The sequence below is a fragment of the Nanorana parkeri genome, unplaced genomic scaffold, assembly GCF_000935625.1.
Source record: "Nanorana parkeri isolate BGI_ZX_2015 unplaced genomic scaffold, ASM93562v1 scaffold972, whole genome shotgun sequence".
NCBI classification, from domain to species: Eukaryota; Metazoa; Chordata; class Amphibia; order Anura; family Dicroglossidae; genus Nanorana; species Nanorana parkeri.
Genome location: NW_017307240.1, coordinates 67,702 through 81,778, shown reverse-complemented (window position 1 = coordinate 81,778; position 14,077 = coordinate 67,702). Strand labels below are relative to the sequence as shown.

Here is a 14,077-nt window from a genome sequence, read left to right as displayed (position 1 = left end):
CCTCGGCTCAGTCGAGCCGAAGCATATGCCTTCGGCTCGACTGACCCACTCGGCCGACTTCGGGAGCTGTACGGGCTATAGTGAATAGCCCGTACAGCACCCCTTCAGTTCTACTGAACCGAAGGATCAGCCGAACCTACCGCTAGATCCTTCGGCAGCTTAGTGAATAGACCCCATAAAAAAATGTCAATCCCACATATTATCCAGTAAATATACCCATAGATAATATCCACCCAACCTTAATCCTAATCTTCAAGGTGGAAAGACAGTACTATAGCACCATAAATATGTCTTTATAAAAAAAAAACTTTATTAATAGGATATAAGCTAGCATTCTAGAAATGACTTAACTTAGTTTGGTCAGGAGAAATCCTAATATTTAGTATATCTATACATCATGTCCCCAGTTAAAATAGCCATCAATATGGATCCTCTCCTCTATCCTTTTTAAAGAAATCCGACCCCAAACGCCTATAAAAAGATGATGAATTCAGATATTACCAAGTAAAAATACTAGCACAAAAAAGGAAACAAACTAAGTTGGCCATCACAGCCTATACATAGAAATAAGAGTAAAGAGAAGAATAATGCTAGAAAACATGAGAAGGGATCAATCCCAGATAATAAATGGCACCAGCCACAGTACCAATGTTGCTCCCTAATTTGTGCGAATACAATCAGTAGGTATAATACCAAAGGGTTCATGATCTAGGGTATATTCCGATACTCCAGATATATTAGCTGCTTCTGAGCAATAATTTAGACCCCTCCTCTGTTCCGAAATTCATCCTCAAAGGAGTTTATATGAGCCCTCTATGAGCAGAAAAGGGTACTACGACAGATGAAATAACTCTTGTGCTAAAATACCAGTTCATGAGAAAATAAGGCTTTCAATGTGTAAATGTTCATTTTATGTGGAAAACCCAAACCTGCAGAATGTTAAGATATTTATTTGTAGGACTTGAACAGTTTCATGCAACTGCTCAGTTGTCATGAAATCAAATAACGGTCACATGCAAACTAATGATTGCAGATTTGCAGCCGAATAAGTCAGTTATAAAGAATTTCTAATAGGAAAGTGCATCAGCTCTTAAAGGTGAAACACAGCTGATGGTGTTTTTCTGTCTATACAGTTCATTGTTCCATTGAACATCAAAAATGACATGAAAAGACAGCAACCCAGGGTCGGGAGTGGGATCTGGGTTGTTGATTTTTTTCCCTTTCTAGCTGAGACCCTTAAGGGGAAGAATGGTTTTAATACTAAATAAATATTATACAAAAAAGAAAAGGCAGCAATCCATATCAACCAACCATCCCTTTACTTTTTTGACCTTAGAAAACTATCACCTGATTGCTTCTTTGCTTTATATACCAGCATTGTCTTTGGAATGGCTTTATTAAATAGGCCCCACCTTGTGTTTCCTACAGGCTGCAATATTTATGTGTTTTAGGGGCTAAATTGATGTGTAAGTTCTTCCTAAAGGACTAATCATTAATCAAGCTGGCATGAGTGTGTTAATTACTTCTAGAGTTACAGTTAAAGTATTTAATGCCATTTATAACTGGCCATGTTTTTAAATGTCTAAGGACATTCCATAACAATGTCCATTCACTACAGGGCAATGACACCCCCTGCTGTGTTCAGTGAAATATTCAGTTATAACTGATGATACGACTGACTGCGACATACATCATCATGGCAACGTTCAAGCTATAGTCTCTTCACACTAGGGAAAAGACTTAATTAAGGATTATAAAAGCCTTTATTCCCACTGCAAGGAACCAGGAGCAAGGAGCTTGTTAAATGGCACATTCTTAGTTCGGCCACTAGATGTCGCCACTAAACCATCAATAGGCAGCTCTTGGGTGCTTTTTCCATTTAATTGGGATGTAACAGAAGGCTCAATAGTCTTGATAAATAAGTCGTTTGCCAGAACGAACAATGAAGCTTTGTGCTGAGAGGGAAAAAAAACACTTTCATATGTGGACAAAAGCCCTTTCCAAAGCTCTGCCAGATTTAATGACAATAAGTGCAGTGATGTGAAGATATAATTTCCAAGTACTTTGTAATGATTAGGTAAAGAAACAACAAAACAAAAAAAGCTGTGTGATTGCTGTAACACTCTAATGCTGGCATGTGGTTATCAAAATATATTAGTTGTGCCTTTTTAAGTTTTTGATGACTATTGATCCTTGCATGGTTGCTGTATGTAACTCAATGGTCCTGCTGCTTATGGAAGTGCTCTGCAATCTCAAGGGGGGTTTCCCTCTGGTGATCCGAGTGTGGATGTGATTGTTAGGATAATATGTGCAGGACAGCAAAAAAAAAAGCCATGAACTCCTGCATTGAGGGGAAAGAGGAAATGACAGATATGTAAAGTAAGTGAAGGGAGGGAGAAAGAGACAGAGAGAGGAGATAGAGGGAAAGAGAGGGAGAGGAGGGAGATAGAGACTGTTAGCAATGGGCGGGCGAGAATGAGGCGACTCCTGTTTTGCTGTGTGTTTGCCAGCACAACCCCTGCTCGTTGTGTCTAAGCAATACAACTTCATAGGCAACCAAGGAAGCCATCCTGATTTGTATTGTCACACAATGGACGTTCCAGGTAAATGATTCCTTTCTTTTTTACTTTTCACAAGCTCCCCGGCTCTCTTAGAAATGAACTTGAAAAAGGCAAGAGGTTGGGAACTCCTGATTTGACTCGGCTCCTCTAACCTACAGGTTCGGTCCTCACTTTCGCTGATCACTTGCCTGCTGCTCCATTGATCTGCCTTTAGTTTTTTTTTTTTTTACACTGATCATTTTCAATCATCGATTTTCCTTTGCCGTTCTTAGAAAGTGACTTAAAACTGTTGGAAGTGGCCTTTGGGTGGTCGGAAGGGTGAGCATGTCCACAAAGTTTATCAGTGAAAGGAAAGGTTGAGGTTTTCTGCCATTTCACAGGGTTCTGGTCATTGGGCTAGCGGAGAGACTTCTAGGTAGGCATCTTAGATGGATTTCTGTATTAATCCTGAGATTGCAGGGGTTTAAGATCGATCCATTTAAGTGCTTCTGTGTGAGGCTTTATTATACTATAGCACAGAGAAAGAGTCGTCAAAGACTTTCATGTACTAATGCAGATATAGCGAAGAAAAAGAGCTGTGGAAAACTTTAATATAGTAATACAGAGTATCCAGGGCAAAGACATACTGATGTCACAGAGTTTACTATACTAATACAGATATAGCAACGACATACTGAGGTGCAAGACTTTAATATACTGAGATATAGCAAAGACACACTGAGGTGCAAGAGTTTAATATACTAATACATATATAGCAAATAAGACAGTAATATGCTAATACAGAGTATGTAGGGTAAAGACATACTGATATGAAAGACTTTAATATACTGAGATATAGCATACTGATATGCAAGACTTTAATATACTAATACAGATATAACAAAGAAGACTTTAATATACTAATATAGAGTATCTAGGGCAAAGACATACCGAGGTGCAAGAGCTTAATATACTGATACAGATATAGCAAAGAAGCTAATACAGATGTGGTAAAGAAGACTTTTATACTAATATAGTATCTATGGCAAAGACATACTGATGTGTCAGAGTTTAATATACTAATACGTATGGGAAAGACATACTGATGTGTCAGAGTTTAATATACTAATACGTATGGGAAAGATATACTGTGTGTCAGAGTTTAATATACAGATACAGAGTATGGCAAAGACATACTGATGTGTCAGAGTTTAATATACTAATACAGAGTATGGCAAAGATATTGTGATGGGTAAGACTTTAATATACTAATACAGAGAACCTTTGACAAGCAAATACATATATGTAAGCGTTTATTACATAAATACAGTGCGTCTATGACAAAGAAATACATATATGAACTATACTGATACCACCTATCTATAGCAAAGACATGCTGATGTGTAAGAGTTTAAGATACTGCTACAGAGAATATATGGCAAAGAAATGCAGATGTGTAAGACTTTAATATACTGATACAGAGCACCCATGGCAAAGAAATACAGATACGTAGGAGTTAATGTTTATAAATACAGAGTGTCTATGGTAAAGAAATACAGATATGTGAGAGTTTGATGTACTGATACAAAGTATCTATGGCAAAGCCGTACTGGAGTGTAAGACTTTAATATACTGATACAGAACATCTATTTTACAGAATTACTGATATGTAAGACTTGAATATATTGGTTCAGAACATATATAGCTAAGACATATAGATGTGTAAGAGTTTAGGATTCTAATTGCGAATATCTATGATAAGTACAGCAGTTGAAGACTTTAACCTACTAATACAGAACATCTATAATGAATCCAGATGTGTAAGACTTTAATACACTAATGTAGAGCATCTAGAATAAAGAAACCGAGCTGTGTAAGACTTGTATATACTTATAGAGAGCATCCATAATACATAGAGCTGTGTAAGACTTTAACCTACCGATACAGAACATCCATAGCATAAATCGAGCTATGTGAGACTTTAATATACTAATAGAGGGCATCCATAATGCATAGAGCTGTGTAAGACTTTAATATACGAATACAGAGCGTCAATAGCATAAAGAGAGCTGCGTGAGACTTGGATATACTTAAACAGGGGGGTCTATTAAATACATAGAGCTGTGTAAAGGCGTACGTGTTCTTACACTGAGGATCTAGGACAGATATGGTTTTATGCCACATTTGTGTAAGCTGTTAGAAACATTTGCATGGTGTGGATGATTTGAAGAAGTTGCTTGCCGATGTTTCTTACATTTGATTATCGCTCTACTTTCAAGGTGTAGCCCAACAGACAAAGTGAACGCAGCCAGCGGATCAGCGGTCTTGAGACGCATCCCCGAAGGCAGAGAGCAAGTCAGAGGCTGCCAGCTAAGTGGATACTGATTGCTGGATCAGGATGAGTCTATGGGGGTATGGTGCAGGAGAGAGAAGAGCCGGTGCAACGCTGAAACCTTTGAAGTGGGAGCAAAGCTTCCTAAGAGTTGCTAAACTGCTGCTGTCCATGGTGCTGATGCTGCTAGCGCCACCTACAGCCTGTGCTCAGAATGACACGGAACCTATCGTGCTGGAAGGAAAATGCCTGGTGGTCTGCGATTCTAGCCCGTCTTCAGATGGAGCCATCACGTCGTCCTTGGGCATCTCGGTGCGCTCTGGAAGTGCCAAAGTGGCCTTTTCAGCAATTAGGAACACCAACCACGAGCCCTCCGAGATGAGCAACCGCACCATGACTATCTATTTCGATCAGGTAGATATGTTACACCAATCAGAATCATGTGTCAGTAAAAAAAAAAAAAAAAAAAAGCATTCACCCGGCCAAGTGTTAGACGTCCTAGATAGAAATCGTATGTCATACCATCCTGAGAAGTAAGGCTAAGCTCCACGATCTCTTTCTAATAATAGGGTGCAGTAATCAGATGCACGGCTGTAGAGACGTGGAATGACATGTACAGTGTAGAGCTGCTAACTGGATAAGTGCGGAGTAAGATGACAAGCCATGTATGACACAATTCCTGATCTGACAACTTGATGATTCACCTTTGGCTTAGATCTATTTTCTTCTCCATTCTGTTTCCTGTCCTGCTTACGTCTTAAGATAGTACATGACTGCTAAGAGAAGTGCAAAACCAAAATTACTAATTGCTTTGTTTTATTGTGGGTGAGGATGAGATACTTAATTACTGGCTTGTCTGCTTTATAACGTCATCATTTACACCAAAATAAAGTGACAGCAGTGATTTAATATTGCAAAACATACCTCCAACTATTTTAGGGTTAACATCTTACAGGTAAATATTAAATAAGGATAAAAATAAAGACTTTAAATGCTTAGGATGGTATTTTCCATCCTGTTGCTCCTGTTAGCATGATGGGAAGGTTGCCAGATATCTAATCCACAGTTTTTAGGGTGGATTCGATATTTTACAGATTATTTATGTGATCTGAACTGTTGTAGGAAAATAATTTGGTCCAGGAAAAAATAAATAAATAACAGGGCATAACAAATTATTCAGCTATAGTATGTATGTTACTGCAATACATTACAATGTGCAAAACAGGATCTGTGAAATTATGTACTTAGGTGATATTACTGTCAATAAATTGTGTTAGATAGTGTTATCTGGGCTTTTGGAATTTTAAATACTTGTCAAAACATATTTGTAAGATTTAGGCAAGGGCTGCGTTTCTGCAAATTCCCCCTTACTGAGATATCAAACACAGAGGCTCTGAGATCCGGACGTTAACATGGTAACTAACTGTCCTATTAGAGATTCAGTATTATGCTTTTACTGAATGTAACCACGTAAAGTACTTGAATGAATAATGGTTAGGATACATGCTGGGTTATTTTCACATTGGTATTAGCTAAATTCACTAAGCATGCCTTATTTTATTTTTAATAACTTAAAAAATGACATCCACACCCTGTAAACTGATATAGCTATAGTTCAATTAATATACATGGAAATTCTTCCAAACCTTTCGTAGATTGAAAAGATCCTCGTAGCAGCTGTTTATTTTGCCAGATGTATGAAAGTACATGGAAGAACCTATATATAGGATATGCAGAGAGCACCAGCTCTCTTTTATCTGATCAGTATGTGGAAAGTGCTTTTTCATTAAGTCAGGAAGGGTAGTAAAGTTATGATGACCTACCTTCCCGTTTATGCTAATTATATTTTACTGTAATGCCTTCATTCCACACTCTAGAATAAGTATTTTAATATAGCAGTGAATACACCTGTTGTGGGTTTTATAATATGAGTTAGGGAGAATGACTGTGTAAATGTCACCTTGTAAAATAGCCAATGACATCTTCAAAGCCTATAGATATGGGGGAATAGACCTGCTGCATCGTTGTAAACTTGTCTCTGTAGAGTTATCGCGCAGAGAATTTTATGTGCATATTGATGGAATATAAAAGTGGATGGTATTCTTTACCTTGACAGTATTACTTATAATGCCCTAGTTTCACACGGTTATTTTACCAGTCACCCTAGAAGCACATTAATGTTATATATGAGAAGAAGACATTTTACCTGGTCTTTGCTCCTTCTTTTAACATTTGCATGATAGGATTGGCTGACTTACAGTAAGGCTTATAAACTCTACCAAATGCTATATGAATAGCTGTCATAAAGCACAACAGATTTATGAGGATGTTACAAGGTTTCACTGTGTTACTAACGCACACCATGTTCTATTACTGTGATTGATTAAGTGTGGCTTAACCTTTTTCTAGGTGTTAGTAAATATTGGAAACCATTTTGATCTTGCCTCCAGTGCATTTGTAGCACCCAGGAAAGGAATCTACAGTTTCAGTTTTCACGTGGTCAAAGTGTACAACAGACAGACGATCCAGGTGGGTAACATATACGATTATACACTATAGTCTGTAGTCAATTGTTTAGGCACAAGACATGTATTGCTTACTAAGAAAGTGTGACAAAACACAGATGTTGTGAAGGTGCAATAACTCATGGCAATTAGTTAGATGTCACCTTTCAACGGTTAAGGGAAAACGGAACAATGAAAGATGATACACAGGTGATACGAGTTACTTCACTTGATATATTTTCTTTTGCCCTTCTGGAAAAGCTTGGTTTTTATCTGTACTATAAAAAATTCCTATGTGGAATATTGAAACTATATACAGGCGTATTTAATAAGAAAGAAAGAGCACTGATGATGCACAAAAAGCAGTAGCCCGCAGGAACCAATCAGATTACACTTATCTTCAGTTGAAAACAGTCAGGACAATGAAAGGTGACTCCTAACTGGCTGACATGGGCTACTGCACGTCACTAATTGCTTCTACTAAATTTAATGGGCCAAATAGTGTCTAAAAAGAACAAATCACACCATCACGATATATATATAAAATAGTTAAAATGTGTTTTTTAGGCATGGCATAAAATCACATGGAGGGATGTGGGTGGGATATACATAATAGATTTTGAAATTGCCCTTTGATAATCTTGCAGTCAAATGGGTGATTAAATGAAATAGGCTATTAGGCAGATTTACAGAGTGGGCCTGTCTTTAAAACCACATGTCATATTTCTATACGTGATGCTTTTTTTTGTCTTTTATGCAGGTAAGTCTAATGCAAAACAACTACGCAGTGATTTCTGCCTTTGCTGGAGATCAGGATGTTACCAGGGAAGCAGCCAGTAATGGGGTCTTGCTGCATATGGAAAGAGCTGATAAGGTGCACCTAAGACTGGACAGGGGCAACCTCATGGGAGGATGGAAATATTCAACCTTCTCTGGCTTTTTAGTTTTTCCATTATAAGGAATGCAAGAGAGAACAGCAAGGATTTGACTGTCCACGTAGCCAATAATGTGGTGGAACAAGATATTATCTCCAACATCCCTCTCTGATTGTCTCTGTAGAAGAATGAATTATCTTCTAGGTAAAATATATACTATGATATTGACATTTCCTTTGGAAACTGCGCCTCTAATTAGTTTTAGACGACAGTGATCTTTAGGATAAATGAAATTATCGACCCAAGCAATTTGTACCTGTGATTGTAAAGTCAATATCGGAATTTATTGTTGGGATCATTGACTTTTTTTGTTGTTATTCTGAGACAAATACTTGGACTACACAGTCAATGTGAGGAGATATGAAGAGACGAATCCAAAATCCTGATTACGTGTTCTTGCAATGCTTTCTTTAGTGTTTGTATAGCCTTAAGAAACGAATGGCTTCAGTCTCAGTAATGTATATTTTTGGATTTATGGACATGACTGTGTCAAGAAGTGCTTTATACAGACAAGCAAAATTTGCACGATTGGAATTATCTATTTTGTTTTTGTGTTGTTTGTGTATTCTTGATATTTTTTTTCAGGGTGCTGACCATGTAAATTAGGTTGACCAATACGAAAACGTATATAGCTGTAAATCAAAGTAAAACTTACAAATTAAAAGCGGTCTTTTATCTCCTTAGTGTTTGCTTGACTATACACCGTCAGTTGCCTTATCATTTAAACCTGTTCAGGGCAAAGAATAGGTCAGTGGCTTGATACTTTAGCACATTTTTGTGTCAATATCAATATGTTATGAGCAGGCTGAGCGTGTTGGAATACAGTATTTGATCTTCTGACATTTTTATGTCTTTTCTTTTCTTCCTGTAGCTATATTTTAGCCTAAATATTTTTTTTTGCATAGGGAGAGGATTGGTTTAGTTTAGATGCAGATGTTAGTTGTTAAATTATTAATTCCAAGTACAAGTGCCAAATCTGTGTGTATTGTTGTGATTGAGCAAGCAAATACTGAATTAAGGTATTTCATTCGGTATCTGTTCTGGTTTAATTGATATTTTTCTAATTTATTGATACATTTTTAATTAGACACTATCTCAGTAACAAACCAACCGCTTGGCATGGCTGAATAACCCATTGTATAGAGGAGTTTCAGATTCCCAGAAGCCTTTGCTCTACTAAGAAAGATGTCAAGGCTTTGCTCAAAGACAAAATGTTTTATTCATCCGACCAGGAAATTAAGAATACTCCTTGCATCAAGAGATCTGAAATACCGTGTTGTTAAATATTAGTAATGTAGGGATGAATAACACTTTAATGTTTGTGGAGTTCATTGTGTTTATTTGTAGCTATAAGGACAGCATTCTGCACAAAAGAGCAGCAAATGAAACATGCTCCTTTTTTAATCAGTAACATCTTAACATTTATTGATGGGCTAATTTATAGTTATTGTCTGTGCTCAGTGCAGCTTCAACTGCAATTTCTTCTCCCATATGACAGGTAATATTTGAATAATAGGAACCACAAAGCTGAAAGCCTCTTGCATATTTTATAGTATAGATTTCCAGATCGATAATAATGTCATATATATATATTTGTATGACATTTGCTTTATTTGGAGCAGCATGTTTCAAAACAGACACAATCTTTATCACTGAAGCACCTTGGTAGTTTTACTGGCCCCCTTACCCTGATTGTGGAGAGACTTACTGTAACTTTTGTCAATAACTGCACATATTTAATTATTATGATATTTTATATTCAGGGCCATGTTGTCCTACTTTCTACTTCCCCAGTAATGATACATATTATTCCTTCTTCCAACATTAGTGTTTGGCATTCATTAATAAGACTTTTACCGCCATCCACAGCCACCCTCCACAGAGGAGGCTAAAAGCCATTATCCTGGTTATTGGGAATGCCCTATAAAATGATGCAACAGCTACAGATAAGTCAAACTTCATTGGGCTGATTTACTAAAGGAGTTGAGAATCATTGTACAATAAATTGCAAGTAAGTAAACCGGAATTTGCTTTTCACATTATTGGATAATTAAAGTGAATATTCACACAATTTATTGTGTACAGAGTCCCAAGTTCTTTAGTAAATCAGCCTCCCTGTTTTCTTTGTACTTCACTACTTAAGCATGTAAATCATGCAGCCATCTTTGATATGCAATTTCACATATTTTCTGGCCAGGGTACCCGGGGTGGCTGTTTTTTCTCCAAAGTCAGCGTTCTTAGCTATAGCTAGATCCCTAACAAAGAAGTTGCCAAATGCCTACCACAAGCACTTAGATTCTACACAGCTGCGCAGGGTGCTCCTGTGGAGAATGAGTATTTTGCCAGACAAGAGGCTTCATTGCATTGTGCTGCACATCCAGTATAACAAATCCTACTTCTGATATAATTCTTATTTTTATTACTATTAGTCAGTTTTTGATAATGCTACGCGTTACATATTATTTTAAAATGCGTTTAAATATTAGTCTTATCATGTGTTTATTGAGAGGTCATGTGTTTACTGAGTGCAATAAAAACTGTGACAGAGCAATACTCTATACAAAATAGAAAAAACAAGCACAATTTTTCCATTTTTTTAGTTGAGTTTTTACAAAACTATTTTGCCCATTTGATAAGGAAATCAGACCAGCAACATGTTATTAAGTATAACCAACAGGGCTATTCACAAAAAAGTGAAGAGTTTGGAGAAGGCAGGAGAAGTGAACAATCTAGGCCAAAATAGCTGAATTGGAAACATTCTCCAATTCAGCTCACTTTCCAGTCCAGCAATGTTGTCCTAGATTGTTCACTTCTCCTGCCTTCTGCAAACTCTTCACCCTTTTGTGAATAGACCTGCACGTGTTTAATGTCCTTTGTTATGTATGTAGACCATTGCATCAGAACATACATGTGATTTATCAACACAGAGTAAGGCGGTACTAAACAGATGTTGTGAGCAAGACTTTGAGGGAGATTTACTATAATATTGCAGCTTGATTTATTACTGTCCCCTACTGCTCAGACTTATCCATGTACTAGTTTAAAGCAAGCCCTTGACCACTTCTTAAGGATGCAAGCAAGTGAAAAACTATTGCATGTAGGTTGATACATCTGTCACAGCTGTTTGCAAAACCATTTCAGTTCACTGAATTTTTCTAAATGAGACGCAGACTAATTTGCAGTAGATAAGTGCGTTGGTAATTGCTTGCTATAATAAATTAGATATAAATATAGCATTAAGGGCAAGATCCCTACTTATTCACCAGTTATCATTGCTTTGCTTTTCATAAATCAACCTTTGGCCTCCAGTCCCACCTGCAAGAACAACATTTTGATGATGAACTATTCACACACAATAATCATTAAAAATAACCATCATTAAAGGTCTTTGAAGCTGCCAATGCTGAATTCTGCTTCTTAAAATGCTAGTCGATGGGCTATCATGTTGACCCTCATGCTTTCATATGTTGACTTGGAACAAGTATGCCCATAAGGACTTCTGGTTTTCCTGAACCGCATAGTTTTTCAGGTCAGTAATTTCAGCTGTTGAAGCCAGTGAGTCAATATAACAGCCAGACAACTACCATTTTTACATGTAGGTCAGCAATGACATCTTTTGTTATGACAAGTTTATTTTAGGGCCCATTGAGATCTAATTGCAACGCCATGCAATGCACATATTATCATTAGTGAGGCACATTGCAGTGCACTGTGTTAGGTAATCCACTCAAAACATGAAAAAATAGGCTCCATTATATTTTCTTGCAGCGCAGCATACTGCAACCCATATTACACGTTGTGATGTTCTATGGTGCGTTATAGCGGAGCTGCATTGAGGTGTCATTAAAAATGAATGGCACTACAGCGCACCAATGCACATAGAGTGCATTACCATGCATTGCAGTAACGCATACATTTTTCTGCAATTTACTACAATAGGCTAGTAATAGGCTACAATAAGCTGCAGATTAGCATTTGTGTTGTCTGTAGCTATAAACTAAATTCAGGTAGTTAGATACCAACTGTCAGAGTAAAATAATGTGATTGGTTGGTGCTAGAAACACAGACTAGCTTGTATTTACCATTTATTGATTTACAAGGCTATCTGTGTCATTCTAATGACTACACAAAAGACAGTAAAAGGAGTGTGGTGATTTTACTTACAAAGTGATATAAGAAAAGACCTCTTAATATAATCAGATGGTACATGCAGAAATCATAATCCAATATTATCCTGCAAATCTTTTTTAATACCACAGCCTCAGTACAGTTTGAATGGCAATCTACAGTTATGTACAGACAAACTGTTGACCAAAATAGATGTCCATGAAATTCTTCACTGTTCTCTTGTGTATAAAGTGTTATAGCATGGCATGTGATTATTAGGAGCCAGGGGTTGCATAGGTGCATAGATGCATGCTGAGTAGTTGCTGATCTAGTACAGTGGGGAAGAGTTACAGTCACACAAGTAGCTAAGCAAGGCTTTTCTTCCTATTGCTTTAGTTTTTTATAATGCAAATTTGTGGGAAATGTAAATTACATTTGCATATTTGCATTGTCCTTAATACTTTCTAGATGATTGATGACAACTTCATACCTACAGATAAAAGGTTAATGTATAAGAAATTGTAAGGAATTACACAGATATTATAGCTGCATCAATAAAATTCCACAAGTAAATTACTGTCTATCACAACTTTTAATAATTTTATTTTAAGGGGTATTTTTCTTGCATGTATTTGTAATGCAAAATGTACTTAATCCCAATAAAAATGTATCACTAAATGCCGTTCAACATGTGGGTAAGGACAACATTTGGTACACCACAAGAAATTCCTGGCTTTCCAGGGGTAAAAGTGGCCATACACCTTGCAGCCATTGTAAAACTTTTTTGTCCAGACATCTCACCCTCGTTCAATTTTCGTTCAAACAGGCCATCATGCACAGATCAATGTAGTTCGCAATTAGCATTTGTCAGCACCACTAACTGGCCCATTTTTGTTGATCGAAAGAACAGATTTCCGTTTGAGCATGTGCAGTTTTTAACTTGAGATTTTTGTTGTAAAAAAACATCACTAACCCGCTAATTTTCACCCAAATTAATGAAAATGTTCTAGCTTGCTTGAAAGACGAAAATCTGCCAGTTGTGCAGTATTTGCGGTTGTGCACTTCCCATCAAATGGCAGATTTTCTGATGAAAATGCGATCCCAGACAAAAATTGGCACCTTAACAAAACCAACATACATTCAACAGAATCCATTCTGTTGAGAAACTCACTGTGTAAAGATCACAAAACAATGACAAACTGAAAGTTGTGGTCCCAAGAAATAGTACATGTATCCCAAAAGCCCAGCCAATAGTTATATACTTTTCTGTTTATATATAGAGAGTAACTATGTTCAGTTGTAGGTATGTAGGTGATAGACACTTTTTTTAGTACATGATATCTTTCATTCCAAATTTCCCCTTGGTTGTTTTAACATGTACTAATAAATACCCTTGTCATGTATTATGTATTTTTATAATGTTCTTTTCGTGGTTTCATACAAATGGAAGAATGTTGTATGATATACAGAGTTTTCATTAACTATAGACTATATATAGGGGAACACTGTGTAGTAAAGTTACATAATCATCTTATGTAAAATGAAACAAAAAAAGAAAACAAAGTAATAAGTGTTGTTTATATGGATGATTATAGTAAAAATGGTGTATGTGTATATATATATATATTTATATATATATATATACACACACACTATACA

The 14,077-nt window shown here is 36.7% G+C and overlaps 1 protein-coding gene across 1 annotated transcript; it reads left to right on the top strand.

Moving 5' to 3' along the window:
* The first annotated feature begins 2,395 nt into the window (after positions 1-2,395).
* CBLN2 (cerebellin 2 precursor) lies at positions 2,396-9,145 on the top strand. Its single transcript, XM_018566755.1, has 4 exons — positions 2,396-2,603; positions 4,820-5,286; positions 7,282-7,401; positions 8,137-9,145. Exons 2-4 carry the CDS (start codon positions 4,939-4,941, stop codon positions 8,332-8,334), a joined length of 666 nt encoding a protein of 221 aa, XP_018422257.1. The 5' UTR covers positions 2,396-2,603; positions 4,820-4,938; the 3' UTR covers positions 8,335-9,145.
* The last annotated feature ends 4,932 nt before the right edge of the window (positions 9,146-14,077 follow it).

Bases quoted from the DNA above. Each gene is read 5' to 3' on its own strand.
- CBLN2 (XM_018566755.1), top strand. From the start codon at position 4,939: ATGAGTCTATGGGGGTATGGTGCAGGAGAGAGAAGAGCCGGTGCAACG. The intron at 5,287-7,281 runs GTAGATATGTTA...ACCTTTTTCTAG, and splicing joins TGACTATCTATTTCGATCAG to GTGTTAGTAAATATTGGAAA. The intron at 7,402-8,136 runs GTGGGTAACATA...TCTTTTATGCAG, and splicing joins ACAACAGACAGACGATCCAG to GTAAGTCTAATGCAAAACAA.